Here is a 14778-nt window from a genome sequence, read left to right as displayed (position 1 = left end):
CTTTCACTACTAAGATCTAAATCAAAATATTATCAATAACCTTGTCAAGAGGAAATTGAAGGATTCAGCTCAACTCTAACTTGTCAACAAATTCCCAAGCCCTTTGAACTACCTAGGCAGATAGTTGCAATGTTAGAACTTACCTACCCTTCCAGTATTGCCCACCCCCATTTAACTGGGCCAAGACAGCAGGACCAGCCAGACTCCCCCCATCGAGGAAACCAGGCAACTTCTTAGTGGTAATGAGTTCAAATCATTGCTGTCTAGAATGGCCAGTCAGACAGCAAGAGCATGTGCTGGACTGTCCTTGTCTTATAATTGCCTTCTCCCCAAATCAGAATTGCTTAACTTTATCTAGGTTGCAGAAAACCTGTCTCATATTTTCCTACTAGATCTGTGGTATGCTTTGCCTAGGTGACCAAGAAAACTTTTAAAAAATTTTTCCTATAATTTTTTGACATTTCCTTTAATTCTGGGACTTACTTCAATGTAGCCTTATAAACCAGCTGAGGTGAGTTGGAAGTCTACATGTTTTTTATCAACTAGACGTTTCCCTAGGAAATAAAACAAAACAATACTCATCATTCTCTTTCTCTCAGTAAGCTTACACTTCTCCTTCCTAGGATGGGTCACCATTTGTAACAACACTGAGTACGGCAATGAAGACTGTTAGGCCACGCATGTCTCTGCTTTCCTATTTGCTAAGCTTTGAATAATTGGAGAGCAAGGAATATTCTCTATCTTCACCTTCTGGGTTCTATAATCCTCATGAGCTATTTAAAGTTGAATGCATTTATTTGTGAATCACTCTGAAAATCCCAAGGGAGCAGTACAATGCTAATGCACAGGATGTTAACTATAATTAGTTAGGCTTATAGCAGTTATACTTAAAGGCAATTAAAGTGAGCATGCAGTTCTTGCCTTGATGGTAAAGTACTCTGGTGTAAGCTCAGAGAACTGAAAAATAAGCAGTCCAAGGCCAGGTGGTTATTTCCATGTCCTGCTTTTCTGGAAAAAGGAAACATTAATATCTTAGCAAAAGCATCTCCAGCAGTAGGAGTTACTCAGCCAACCTTCTGGAAGGGAAAATGGCTGAAGACAGGCATGCAGGTCAGACAACATCCACAAAGCAGGCCAAAAAAATCCAATTATGTTTTGCCACTGGGATGGTTATATATAAGGTACCGAGACTATTGCTGCTGGCATTATTCTCCTCCTACCTTTTTTATAAGAAAAACAGATATAGCTCACCCATAAATACCACAGTCACCTAGTAAATACTTAATCCCTGGACAAATTATGACAGAAGAGGACAATTCTAGGATTCTACCAATGCAAGACCCTATAGATGAAATCAACAAGTCAGCTATATTCTAAGTTACGTGCTCTATGTTTCCTAGATCTTATATTTATTTATTTATTTATTTATTTATTTGTTTATTTATTTATTTATTTTAGAGAGGGAGGCGGAGGTGCAAAGGGAAGGGGAGGGAGAATCTTGAGCAAGCTCCACACCCATCGCAGAGCCCAACACAGAACTCCATCTCACGACCCTGAGATCATGACCTGAGCCAAAATCAAGAATCGGACGCTCAACTGACTGAACCATCCAGGTGCCCCTTAGACCTCACCCATATTTAGAAAAAAAAACAAAGGTAGGTCTGTATGGCTCATTAACTCCTCTACAATCGTTATTTGCTTCATTTTTACCTTCATCATGAAAAACCTCCTTTTGTTTTCTGCCTTGTCTCCTGTGCTAAGCTCCTCAAATGTTAAACTGGTAATTAGGACATTCTGGGTTCCCAACTTCATCTTTCAAGGTCATCAGAAATGTCAGTGGCTCCTTCTTAGGTAAAGAGAGAGGCCACACAGTAAATGGTTATGGTTATGAGCTTTGGCCTCAGACTGTCTGTGTTCAAATCCTGGCTCTCCCACACACTAGGTTTACAACCTTAGGTAAGATCCTTAATCTCTCTGAGCTTCCATTTATTTATTCATCAACATGGAGATGATGAAGATGTAATATACCTCTAAAAGGATCAAATGAGAGAACACATGAAGTGCTTAGTAGACTGCCCAGTACAAAAAGTACTTAACATTGTTCCTTTTTTGAAGAGAAAGTTAATGCCAAATCACACATGCTCTAATCCTTTCAACTTTGAACATTCATGCCAGAAAGCCTAGATATGGTTTTCATTTCAGTGACTCTCATTATCATATCAGTGTCTAATTAAGACATACCAAAGAGACAAATAACAATAAAGAGAGAAACAGATTAATAAATATAGAGAACATACTGGTGGTTGCCAAATGGGAGAGCAGTGGGGGGGATGGGCAAAATGGGTGAAGGGGATTAAGAGGTACAAACTTCCAGTTATAAAATATGTAAGTCATGGGTATGAAAAGCACAGCATAAAGAATGTAGCCAATAATATGGTAATACACTTATCATGGTAAGCATTTTATCATGTACATACTTGTTGAATCACAATGCTGTACACCTACAACTAATATTGTAGGTCAACTACACTTAAAGATTTAAAAAAAAGACATTAAAAATCTAGCCATTTTCCCCTAGGAAGATATATAAAACTAAGCCTCAAGGTGCCTGGGTGGCTCAGTCAGTTAAGCATTGATTTCAGCTCAGGTCATGATCTCAGGGTCATGAGATCGAGGCCCATACCAGGTTCTGCACTGGGAATGGAGACTGATTAAGACTCTCTCGCCTTCTGCCCCCCCCCCCGCCAAACAAAAAGAAAAAAAACTAAGCCTCAAACACTTCATATGACAGAGCTTCAGATATCTTTATGGGACAAGGCCATTCACTGGCAATACAATTAGAAGCAAGGACTAGTTAGCTGCAAGGACACCATATTTTCTCCAAAATACCTGACTTGGGGGCACCTCCACTTTGTGAGAAATAAATATTTACAGTCAAAAGTACCATTGAAAGAGCCTTAGGCAGAGCTCATTCCCCACCACATACACACACACACACATGCACGCACGCACAAGAATCAGCTATTTCTATTTGACAGCAAAATGAAAGGTAAAAGAACATAGTGGCAATCAGGAGACTTGAATTCTAGTTCTAGCTCCACTATTGATGGTACTTTGCTTCCCTACTTTTGGCTTCAGGGTCCTTGTTTGTAAAAAAATGAGGAGGGTTATAGGAGTCAGCAAAGCAAAATGGTCAGCAGCAGGCCAAATCCATCCATCCCCATTTCTGTACACACTGACTACCAATGCCTTCTGGCTAGAAAGGCAGAGTTGAGCAGGTGCACTTGCAAAAGAAACTGTATGGTCTACAAAACTGAAACTATTTACTCTCTGGTCCTTTGTAAATAAAGTGCAAGACAATGGAGTGATTTTCAAACTGGTCTGTGGAGTGATTCAGAGGCCACTATGGAAGGTAAGTTGTATCAGATACCTTCTCTTGTATGTGTTTTATATTTTAGGGTTCCACATAAAACTTAAGATCCAAACAAAGATTACAACATTTTTGAAAATATGTAGGAATATATATTGCATGTTGTCTGTCTAGGATTCCTAGAGATTGGGCCTCCCATCTTACCTTATTCTATTATCTTTTCGTACTTGACTCTTCAGCATGGTTAAATAATTTAAGGTTCCTGAGGACCCCATGGCTCATTGCCCTTGGATATGGCATTCTTAGTCTTAGGAGAGAGCACTGACCAGTAAGTTTTAAAAAATTAAAAAAGAAACCCACACTAGGCTACATAGATGGTCTCAGATGGGCTCTGATAGTCTTCCAGTTTACAAATATTTCATCGATCTGCTCTTCCCCTTTTTACCTTCAACACTGACCAATAATTAAGAAAGGAGGCAAAATGAAATCCTAGAATTCTGTATGAGCACATTCTTTTTTTTTTTTTTTTGAGCACATTCTTGGAGGTAAAAACAAAACAGAAGTTCTGCCTTAGTTTGTATGTATGTACATGACAAAGACAGAACATATAATGTGTGTACTCTCCATAGAATCCTAGATGATCCTATGGTTTTTCTATGTCTTCAGTATTCAAGAAAGTGAAAAGTTTACTTGAAACATTTCCGAAGTCAAGGTAGTGGCTCAGGTCTAAAGATGAGTACCCACAGGCCTCTAGAAGAAGCCAAGTAAATCCATCATTTAAACCAAATTCCCTCTGGATATTCAGTGAATAGGGGAAATCATTCTATCCATTCAAGTTTTCTTACCAAACACCAATTTTCAAAAACTTGTCAAAGCTCCCTTTCCTTTGCTTTCTTTGATTCTATGTTCTCCTATTGTGGTTCCTTAAATCAATCTTACTTTCTGTCTTGATATTTTAGACTCACCTTCCCTTCCAATCCCATCTCTGCCTCTTGTTATACCACAAAGGTTTAATCTATGATAGTTTATTCTTTTGCTTCTATACTGATGGTTCTTAACTGGGAGCTATGTCTCCCCCAGGGATCACACAGCAACGTGTGGAGACATTTCTGGCTGTCATAGCTAGGGGTAGGCTTCTACTGGCTTTTTGTGGGTAGAAATCAGGTATACTGCTAAACATCCCACAGTCTGTAAGATAGCCTCCTCTACGACTACCAGTGAAGAATTATCTGGCCCCAAATGTCAATAGCCTTGAGGTGGAGAATCCTTGATCTGCATTTACGCACTACTGGAGATCTCATTTATCCCCACTTTCAACAACTGCTTATATTCACATGTTAATGTTATCATACTCTCTAGTCACAGACCTCTAGCCAAGTGCAAGATTTCTCACTGACACCTTAATGTGTCCCAGACTGCTTTTATATTTCCTTAAAAGGCTATCCTTTTGATAGTTCAGTCATTATCATCACTTACTCTATTTTTCTAGTCTCAAAATCTTGAAATTATTGTTTTTCTTCTTTCCTCTGTCCACCATACCCAATCTCTGTCTATTACTATGTATTAATTCTAACATATCTCATATTCTTGTTTCCGTATATTTTCATGGCCTACGTAGTTCTTTTCTTTAAAGATTTATTTATTTACTTGAGAGAGAGAACACAAGCAGGAGGGGCAGAGGGAAAGGGAGAGAAAATCTCAAGCAGGCTCTGTGCTGAGTGTGGAGCCCAACATGGGGCTTTATCCTACAACCCTGAGACCATGACCCATGCCGAAACAGAGAGCTGGATGCTCAACCAACTGCACCACCTGGGTGCTCCTTTAGCCTACATAGTTTTAAATTCTAATTTCACAACTAAGTTATTAGAACAACCTAACAGATCTCCATACTTTCAGTTGCCCTCTCCCATCTGCATATAAGCACATGTACACACAGACACACAGTTCATCCTATATACAGTTGCTATAACAGACTTCCTCAAGTAGTACGTTATGGCACTGCTTTATTTAAGAACAGAGCAATCTACTGCTAGCATATCCATTCAAGTAGTATTGATTAGGTACCTACTATATCCTAGGCACCTTCATACCTTCTCTCTCACTTCTTTTCTCTTTAAGATTTTATTTATTTATTCATGAGAGACACACAGAGAGGCAGAGACATAGGCAGAGGGATAAGCAGACTCCCTTCAGGGAGCCCGATGCAGGACTTGATCTCAGGACCCCAGGATCACAACCTGAGCCAAAGGCAGACACTCAACCACTGAACCACCCAGGTGCCCCTCTATCTCATTTATTTAGGCCAGATTTCTTCTCTCTCATCCATATCTCATGCTACTTGGTACTTTTCATTTCCCCCAATCTGCTAGCACACTCCCCTGTCCAGTCTAGATATGGCTCTTAAAAATGCTTTTATCAAAACGTTCCAGCCTCCTACTGCCTTAAAATTCAACCAGGCCTATCTTGCAAATAATCAACCTCTGTATTAATCTAATCATTTCTTTCTTTCTTTTTTTGGTTTTTAGTCTGATCATTTTTTCATCCCTCCTCACCATATCACTAAACTCTACAGGAGTTTTTCCTTGACTAATCTTACTGGACCCTGATTGCTGCTTTTCTCAAAAGCCTCTCATAATGTGTATTCTATTAGAAGTCACTGTATAAGATTTTATTCATGTGTGGATTCCTTCATTCTCTCAATAGATATTTCCTGAATACTTTTCATATGTCAGGCCCTATTCTACATCTGAGAGCAGTAGTGATGCAATGGGAAGCAACACAAAGTCCCTGCCCCACTGGAGAGCAGTACCCCAAAAGCCCCATAAGGGCAGGGACCTTCTATTCCTGTGCATCTCTCTGAGATTCTAGTTCTACTTCATTGTTCACTACCCTCTTGGTGACCAGTTAATATTATTTAGCTCTCAAATAGAAGAGTAAAAATGTGCATAGCATAGCTTAGCTATAACACTACAAATATATGAACAATAAACACATTCATCAGTGTATTTACTTTGTCTGGCAAGTCAAGTTAAGGGTTTCAAGTCATTCTGATTCAGAGATAAATTTTTAAAAGGGAATCATAAAGTGGGAAGAACAGCAGAAAGGCAATCCAATGAAGAATAGGGCAAATACCCTCGAGCTCAATCAATCATATTTTTCCATTGCACTTCTGCAATAATTTGAACCCATTCCCAAGCATTTGGCAGATCTCTTAACCCCCTTCTGACTCAGTAAAATCTGATCCCTGCAAATGAATACCACATGATGGCATCCCTTCACTCCCTCCAACAACTGTGGATGTCTTTCAAATTTATTTTTTAAATGATGGCTATATACAAAATTACTTCTAGGGCTCCAGAGTACCCATTTATCTCAGCCATTTGCAAGGAAGTAATTTAATCATTGACCATTTCCATTTATATGCTGATGGACAAAGCATAGTGTAGGATATTTTAGAATTAAGAGATCTGGGTTTTGTCCTAGATTTATCACTGTCTGCACTTTAATTTCCTAATCTGTTAAAAGAAGACAAAACTTGCAAGGCTCGTGGTGGAAGATACAATAATATATTTGAAAATGTTTTCAAAAAAGTTAAAAAAATACATAGGTGGTAGAGATGAATAAGCAGAATACAGAATTCTTAGGGAGTGAAAATACTCTGTATGATACCATGATGGTAGATATAGTCACTATACATTTATCCAAACTCATAGAAGGTACAACACCAAGAGTTAACACTAATATAAACTATGGACTTTGGATCACTGATGTGTGAACACAGGTTCATCAATTGTAACAGATTTTACCTCTCTGGTGGATGGTGTTGATAATGGTGGAGGCTATGCAGGTATGGGAGCAGGGAGTAGATGGAAAATCTCTGTACCTTCCCTTCTGTTTTCCTGGGAACCTAAAACTGCTATTAAAAAAGGTAAAGTCTTAAAAAATAATGAAAATATATATACAGATGGATAGGTAGAGGGGGAAGGCTATTATTACTGGCTGGATGAACATCATCACATGCATACAACTCATTAGCTATAGGACATTAAAAGTAGTTATGCAGAGCTAAGTCCGGTGCCATAGAGGACATCCTTCATTATGTTTGATTTTCATCTTCCCTTCCATTGCCACAACCCCACTCACCGTGTCACAGATGTCACAGTGAAAGTGTATCTTCTCTGCCCCTCTCCTTCATACAACTAGTTTATATGTTGCCCCATGACCCTTCCGTGATTTCTGTGTGATCTTGAATTAGCCTTAATGAGGAACCCCTGGCTCCAAGTAAGAGTTCCCTCTGAAGCAATTTAGTAACACTACCCTGGTATTAGTGAGCTATCTCCATCTATTGCTAAGAGGCTGTGGTCTACTGGTGGATATTAAAAGAAGTGAAGAGTAGAAAGCACCTCTAGAAACTTGCTACCAAGAGAACCGAGTTCATTCTGTTGAGAAGACTAAAGAAATTACACAAGGCTTCCAATTTGGGAATGTAAAAAGTTAAAATCATAGGAAAAACTGAGAAAAACAAGTTCTGAGAGGTCACTCCATCTCTATTTGGGGTGGGGACATAATTTCTTAACATATTGGGTGGAGCAGCACCTACTTCAAAAAAAAAAAATAGGGATCCCTGGGTGGCGCAGCGGTTTGGCGCCTGCCTTTGGCTCAGGGCGCAATCCTGGAGACCCGGGATCGAATCCCACGTCGGGCTCCCAGTGCATGGAGCCTGCTTCTCCCTCTGCCTGTGTCTCTGCCTCTCTCTCTCTCTGTGTGACTATCATAAATAAAAATATATATATACTGCCGGGGGTGCCTGGGCAGCTTAGTCAGTTGAGCCTCGGACTCCTGATTTCAGCTCAGGTCATGATCTCAGGGTCATAAGATAGAGCCCTCCTTCAGGCTCCATGCAGGGTGTGAAGCATGCTTAAGATTCTCTCTCTCTCCCTCCCCTCTTCTCCACACTCTCTCTCTAAAAAAATGCTGCCATAAATATGGGAAATGTCATCCTTGGATGAAGTACCCTTCAAATAAGCCAATAATCCATCAGCAGAACACCCTGGAAGATTCCTGGGTACAAAATGTACATTATCTGAATTCTTATCAATGCTCTAAATGCACACATAATTAGCACCCTCAGATCTTTCAACCACATTTATAATCCATTATAACTATTGTGTGAGTTCACACAATATGCTATTGTTTGAAGATTATTTTGGATGAGACATAAGCTTCTCTGCCTAGCACATCTTCCTCTAACACTGAGAAAGGGGACTAGTTATGGTACTGTGTGGATAAGTGTGACAGCATAAAACTGTCCATCTCCAAAACCCAAATGACAAATCAATTAAATGGCAAGGGAATTAGAAATAAGAAAGATAGATCAGCCATGAAAGAGTGGTGGAAATGGAAGGGAAACAATATGAATTTTGTTGTGAAGAATTGAGTGGAGTGGCAAAAGGACACCAGAACATGCACAGCCATCAAGAGTTATCACTGCGATGTCTAAATCATCCCGAGTCACTGCAGTTCAGAAAAATTTAACACTTGGGCCCCTTTTCCTTGAATCTCTGTGGCTGTCATTCTAGCCTAAAGCTGAAGAACAAGGCTCACTGGTTTGGGTTGTTGTTGTTGTTGTTGTTGTTGTTGTTGTTGTTTCCAGCCCTCCCACATTCCCTCTGTCCCTTCTAGTGCACTCCGCTTAGTAAGCAGCCCACCCACAGCATCTTCCATCTTTGATCTTGCCAGGGCCTTTTTCCCACCATTCCTGAAACAATTACCCAAGCAGTGGTTCAGCTCTGGATCATCATAAGACAGTAGTCAGCCAGAAGCCTGGGCTGCCTTGAGCCTTGTGAGTGGGATATGCCAGGCATCTGTCAAAACTCTCCAGTGAGATCAAATTAGTGGTAGTTGAGGGGGGAGAAGTTGGGGGAGGTCCCTTCGCGTGCAAGAACACCATGGTTACCGTGGGACTCATAGTTCTTTAGACTTGGAGTTTACTGAGCCTCCACTTCAGTACAACCTTCATACATATCCCAAAAGATAAAGGCAAGGATGGAAAAGGCACCATTTACCTTGGCTGGGGTTTACTGCATAGGCTGCAGATTTGTGGCAAGACCTGGATCACAATGAATCACCAAAAAACCAGGTCTCTCCTTTAGTAAAAGTGCTAGCACCTTCCCAGCAAGATACCTCCTCTGATGTCAACAGAACAGGGTCCATCAGAGAATCTCTGCTGAGTTTGGAAGAGGAAGAAGTTGTGATTGCAGGAGAAGGTTCTCTGTAAGCCTGAGGCATATTTCTGTATAGAGCTTAGAGTACAGTGAAGAGTATCACGAGCAAGAGACTTAATGGGATTAGAAAAATGAAATGAATTTCAGGAAGAGCATCTAAATGAGGACTTTGTACAGAGAAAGACATAAATGTATGCAAGGGTTCTTGGACCACTAAAACTAGTCATAATTTTTCCCTGACCATCTTTTTTTTTTATTGAGATATATTTTACATATAACATTGTATTAGCTTCAGGTGTACAACATAATAATTTGGTATGTGTATTGACCTGACCTTGCACTTAGTTGGCTAAGAAAAGATCCCTAGACCAACGACTTAATTTGGGAAAGTTTCCTTCATTCTCATGTGCTAAGTAGACTACAGAGGTTTCCCTTAGAAGAACTTCTAAGGAAAACTCATGGTGCCATGTGTAAGCCATAACTAAATTCTCTGTTTATATGAGACATAGGCAAAGGTCTGACATATCCGTCTGCCTTCAAAAATGACTTTACATAAGTTATCTCCAACACATAGAGAGATACATTTTCTATTCATGAATACCCTTCTTGATTTAGAGATATTCACTAATTTTGTGAACAATGAAGACTCCTTACTAGACTACCTCCAGAGCTACCTTCCCTAATGTTCCCATACATTAAAATTGTACCCCAGATAGAACAAGCCCTAATGGGGCTTGAGTCACAGTGGAAGAGCAAAAATCCAATGATTAATTTATGTATTTGAGAGTAAGAAAAAGGGATATTTTCCTTTGAATATCAAAACGGAGATAACACAACCACCACCCAGGAGCAAACCCAGTTCTGACAGGCTGCTAAAACAGGAAAGAAAATAAAAATCAGTGGATTTTTTCCTGAGACATGTTTCAAGCCCATACATGTGCTAGAGGTGACCAACTTTGAGAGTCTGGAAGACATTACATGGCCTCTGCCTTTGCAATTCCATTGAGTAGAAGGCTCCCAGCCTGCTCTCTCCATCAAATGTTCCACCTCCTTTAGCAACAATTCAGAATTTCCCAACAACTAGATTCTGCGCAAAAGTACAAGCTGGATGAGAGCTAAAAAATTAGCAATAATTGAGGAGTTCATTTGAGAGATATAGCTACTAGATGTCATGATTGAATCCTCGTCCAATTTTTAGAACTTCTTTCTTAAATTGTAGATCTATGGGTTTTGGGGGCAGGGCCCTGGAAAGCAACTAAAAATCTCTGGAACGAATGCCCAGAAAAGCCTCAGAAGTCTGAAGCCAGAAATATATACCAGGCAACTCTTTCAGTGAGGGCTGCCCAGTGGGAACTACAAATTAACATCCTCTTCTTAGATGTATATTGTATATTATTTTCATGATTAACAACCAGTTGCCACTGAGCCCTAGGACACAGCAAACCAATATAGTTGCAGGGTCTTTGTCCCCATTTATCTCCTACTAGAAGGGTACTCTTCCTGGAGGGGCAGTAGGGCTGTGTATACACCCTAATCTCAAATCAGTCTGGACAAGCTTCTCATAGTCTTGTTGAGAAAGGGGGGCCCAATGGGCGACACATTTTTTTTTTAATGAAAAGATGCAGAGGTTACTAGATCTGAACAAGTGCCCACATTTTCTCTTTGGGAATGGAACCAAAGGATGATTCAGCCAGGGAGACAAGCAGCAAGGTCTAGGGAATGAAGAGTCATGAGATTCCAGTTTTATTACTGGCTCTACCCAAGACTTGCCATGTGACCACCAGCAAACTACTTCTCAGCCAGTATCTCAGTGTTCCCTTCTCCAAAAGAATACAGTCTTATCCTTGTTCTGTAATTTACTCTGTGGTTTCCTCAAAAAGAAAGGAAGAAAAAGAATATATGAGGTGTAGCAAAAGGCTAAAGGGTGTGCTCCTAGGTCTGGATACCAGACATATACAAGTATTCCTTATGTTCAATAAAGCAACTTTTCAGAATTTCTGATGTAGACAGCTGATGAAGCAAGACATTAGCCTGATTTTATACAACCTGCAGTTTAATGATTAAGCAATTCAGGTCAAAGACATCATTGGTTAGCTGACCTTACCTACTGGAAATGTATGAACCCACAACCCAGCTCCAACAAGCATTTTTTTAAAAAGTTTTATTTATTTGAGAGTGAGAGTGTGAACAAGCAGGAGGAGGGGCAGAGAGAGAGAATCTCAAGATGACTCCCTGCTGAGCACAAACCCCATGCAGGGCTTGATCTCACAACCCTTCAGGATCATGATCTGAGTGGAAATCAGGAGATGGACGCTTAACCAACTAAGCCATTCAGGCGCCCCTCCAATAAGCATTTTAATCTCCACCCCCAAAGCAAAGGATATCTATAAGTCAGACTCTAGGAACTAGAACCATTCCTCTACTGAGAGAGAAGCAGCAGGCAATCAATGAAAGGTGGAAAAACAGCTCAAATACAAGAGGCAAAATGCTGAGGGTCACTAAACACTTTTTTTGGTCTCAAGTTTATAAAGCTTCCAATTTGTCACAATGGAGGTGATTTTTTCCTCTTAAAACAATTCAAATTTTAGAATAGTGAGTGAGATGTGAAATTTTCTTCACCAAGTTACACTTTGGCATCAATTTTTGCTGGAACACACCCATTCCCTGAAGTACAAAACATCGAAGAGTTAGTAGTACTTCAATACAATGACAACGGACATCCAAGATTAATTAATGACAGACCAGCAGCACATTCCCTCTATTTCACATGAACACAGTTCTGTGTTGCAATCTAATAACATCTACATTAAGACTAATCAGATACATATTTATCATATGCTTCATAGTTTGGGGGTCCCTGTATTTGTCAAAGAAAAACTCCATCCTTGCACACAAATAACCAACAGTTTCACCTCACCATGTACCTACATTGCACAATCTAGCCAGGAAGACCCAGGGCACAGCTCCTGGCCTGCCATAAACTGTAAATTGTCCCTGAGTCCCAACCTGTTCCAGACCCCTTCAAGATTGCTTCTACTTCAAAACCAATCTGCAAAATAAATCCTAGGACAAGGGGCATAGCCATTAAGATTATTTATTTATTTTTATGTAAGGAGACCAACTTCCCACCGAGTATGGGGAGACCAGGACTATTTTGATTTAAGATCCTTGGAGTACTTTAAAATATCTGGAATCATTTTATAGTTCTCCTAAGATAAAGCTTTCAAGCCCTAAAAGAGGAGGAATTAAAAAGTATATATTTGTCATAGGCTTAAGGCAGAGCTAGGTCCATAGTAAGAACTAGGAGGTGGTGGTTAGCTTATTATGTGAAGGAGCAAATGGAAATTGCTCCTTGACCTTGGTGATTTTCTATTCTGGAGCCAAAGGAAGGTACTTGCAGAGAGGAGAAAAGAAATCAAAGTCCACTCACATCAGCACAGCTCTAACTAGGAGTAGCAGATGGTAGGGTACCTGGGAAGCTCAGTCAGTTAAGTGTCTGGCTTGTGACTTTGGCTTGGGTTGTGAGATTGAACCCCAGAGCCTGGATTCAGGCTGCACTCTCAGTGGGGAGCCTGCTTGGGAGTCTCTCTCTCCCCTTCTGCCCCTCCCCCAGCTTGTCTTTTCTCTCATGCACTCTCTCTTCAATCAATCAATCAATCAATCAATCAATCAATCTTTTTTTTCTTTTTTTTAAAAAGCAGATGGTACCTTCCTGTTGGGGGACTGTGTAGCTGCCAGTACACCAAAATGGAGAGTCCCCCAGTGCCCTTGATTCCCCAGTTCTTTCCCACCTCAGGCTCATATGCTACCTAAGAAAACTACACATACCTCTTCTTCCAGCTTGACCACCTTGGCCTGGGCATTGCTCAGGGCCTGGTCTCGAATTTCAATGTGTCTCCGTTGGTCCTCATTGGTAGAACGGGCAGTAGCTAGCTCAGCTTCCAGCTTCTCCTTCTCCTTCTGGCTTTCCTTATCTATCAAGACATGAATTATCATTACTGCCATTCCAGAGCTGGCTCAAAAACTTACCCGAGCACACTGACAATCATACCCATTACTAAACATTCTCTAACACACAGCTAAAAGAACCAGCAGACCCAAGATCTGCACTCTCTTGCTGGCTTTACCGCTAACTTGCTATGTAAATTCAGAAAAGTCATTTAACAATGGTTGTGCAGAAGCAATGTGAAAGTAGATGCAAAGTGTTATGAAAGGTGTTATGCAAAGAATACACAAACACACACACCAGAGAAACAGGTAGGCTTGTCTCTTCAATTTTATTTCTTCAAGTGGTCTTGTATTGGCAAAGGAGCAACTAAGCCCCTCAAATTTTCCCATTATCTCATAATATATTAAATCAAAATGAAAATGGTATTTCACAGAATATATAAAACTCCAAACCCTACTCTTTACTAACATTAATTTCCAATTGAAATAAATCCAGGATTGTGTTGTAGGTACAGAAGCCCATGACACACGTAGTTCATCCCCTCCGAATTTCTAGGTCCCTCCTCTTTTAACTAGGACAGACCTCATACCAGAGACTCAAAGGAGCAATTTGGATTCTCATTTGGAGGTAGTGTGCCCTTCCTCTGAAGACCACGATAATTAAGTTTATAAGAGAAACTAAGAGGGCAGCCTCACCTTCCTTCCCACTCTGACTTTATATATCTATTCAGCTGTACCTCGGAAAGAAATGAGCATTTGTTGAATACTTATTGCACATCAAGTAACTTACTCCTCAGAAAACCCTGCAAGGAAAGTGTTACTCTCTCTTCCCTGTTTTGTATATGACAAAGCAGAGACCCAGAGGCTTTGAGGAACTGGTATGAGGTCTTACAATTAGTGAGTAAGTACATAGTGGAGCCCACACTTAAGGCCAGGCTGTTCTAAACTCTTTCTAACCAGACTGCCTTCTCCTTGGGTTGAGTCGGTTTGGCCTCTCAAGGGTAAGTGGAGCACATTCCCCAGGGGAGGCTTTTCAAGACGGCTTTCTTGCCTCTCGCCACAGTTCCAACCACGCAGCCCCCTGTTGATGTCCAAAGGCAAAAAGAACTGAGGCCACAAGCCATGCCCTCTTCCTTGCTTGCTATATAAGTGGAGTCTAGTTTTCCCTTCTAGAACCATGTGGCGGTATTTCCCCCTGCTGCGAATACAGTTTTTATCTACTAGGTTCCCACATTT

The 14778-nt window shown here is 40.5% G+C and overlaps 1 protein-coding gene across 2 annotated transcripts in view; it reads right to left on the bottom strand.

The window, feature by feature from the left end:
- Window positions 1-14778, bottom strand: part of AMOT (angiomotin) — a 64842-nt gene that overhangs the window by 17875 nt on the left and 32189 nt on the right. For both annotated transcript variants that reach the window (XM_077889856.1, XM_077889857.1), the window contains one exon: window positions 13423-13568. In XM_077889856.1, the coding sequence (XP_077745982.1) occupies window positions 13423-13568 (146 nt within the window). The remainder of the gene's footprint in view (window positions 1-13422; window positions 13569-14778) is intronic.

Source organism: Canis aureus, chromosome X, assembly GCF_053574225.1.
Source record: "Canis aureus isolate CA01 chromosome X, VMU_Caureus_v.1.0, whole genome shotgun sequence".
NCBI classification, from domain to species: Eukaryota; Metazoa; Chordata; class Mammalia; order Carnivora; family Canidae; genus Canis; species Canis aureus.
This window is presented reverse-complemented; position numbering and strand designations above follow the sequence as displayed.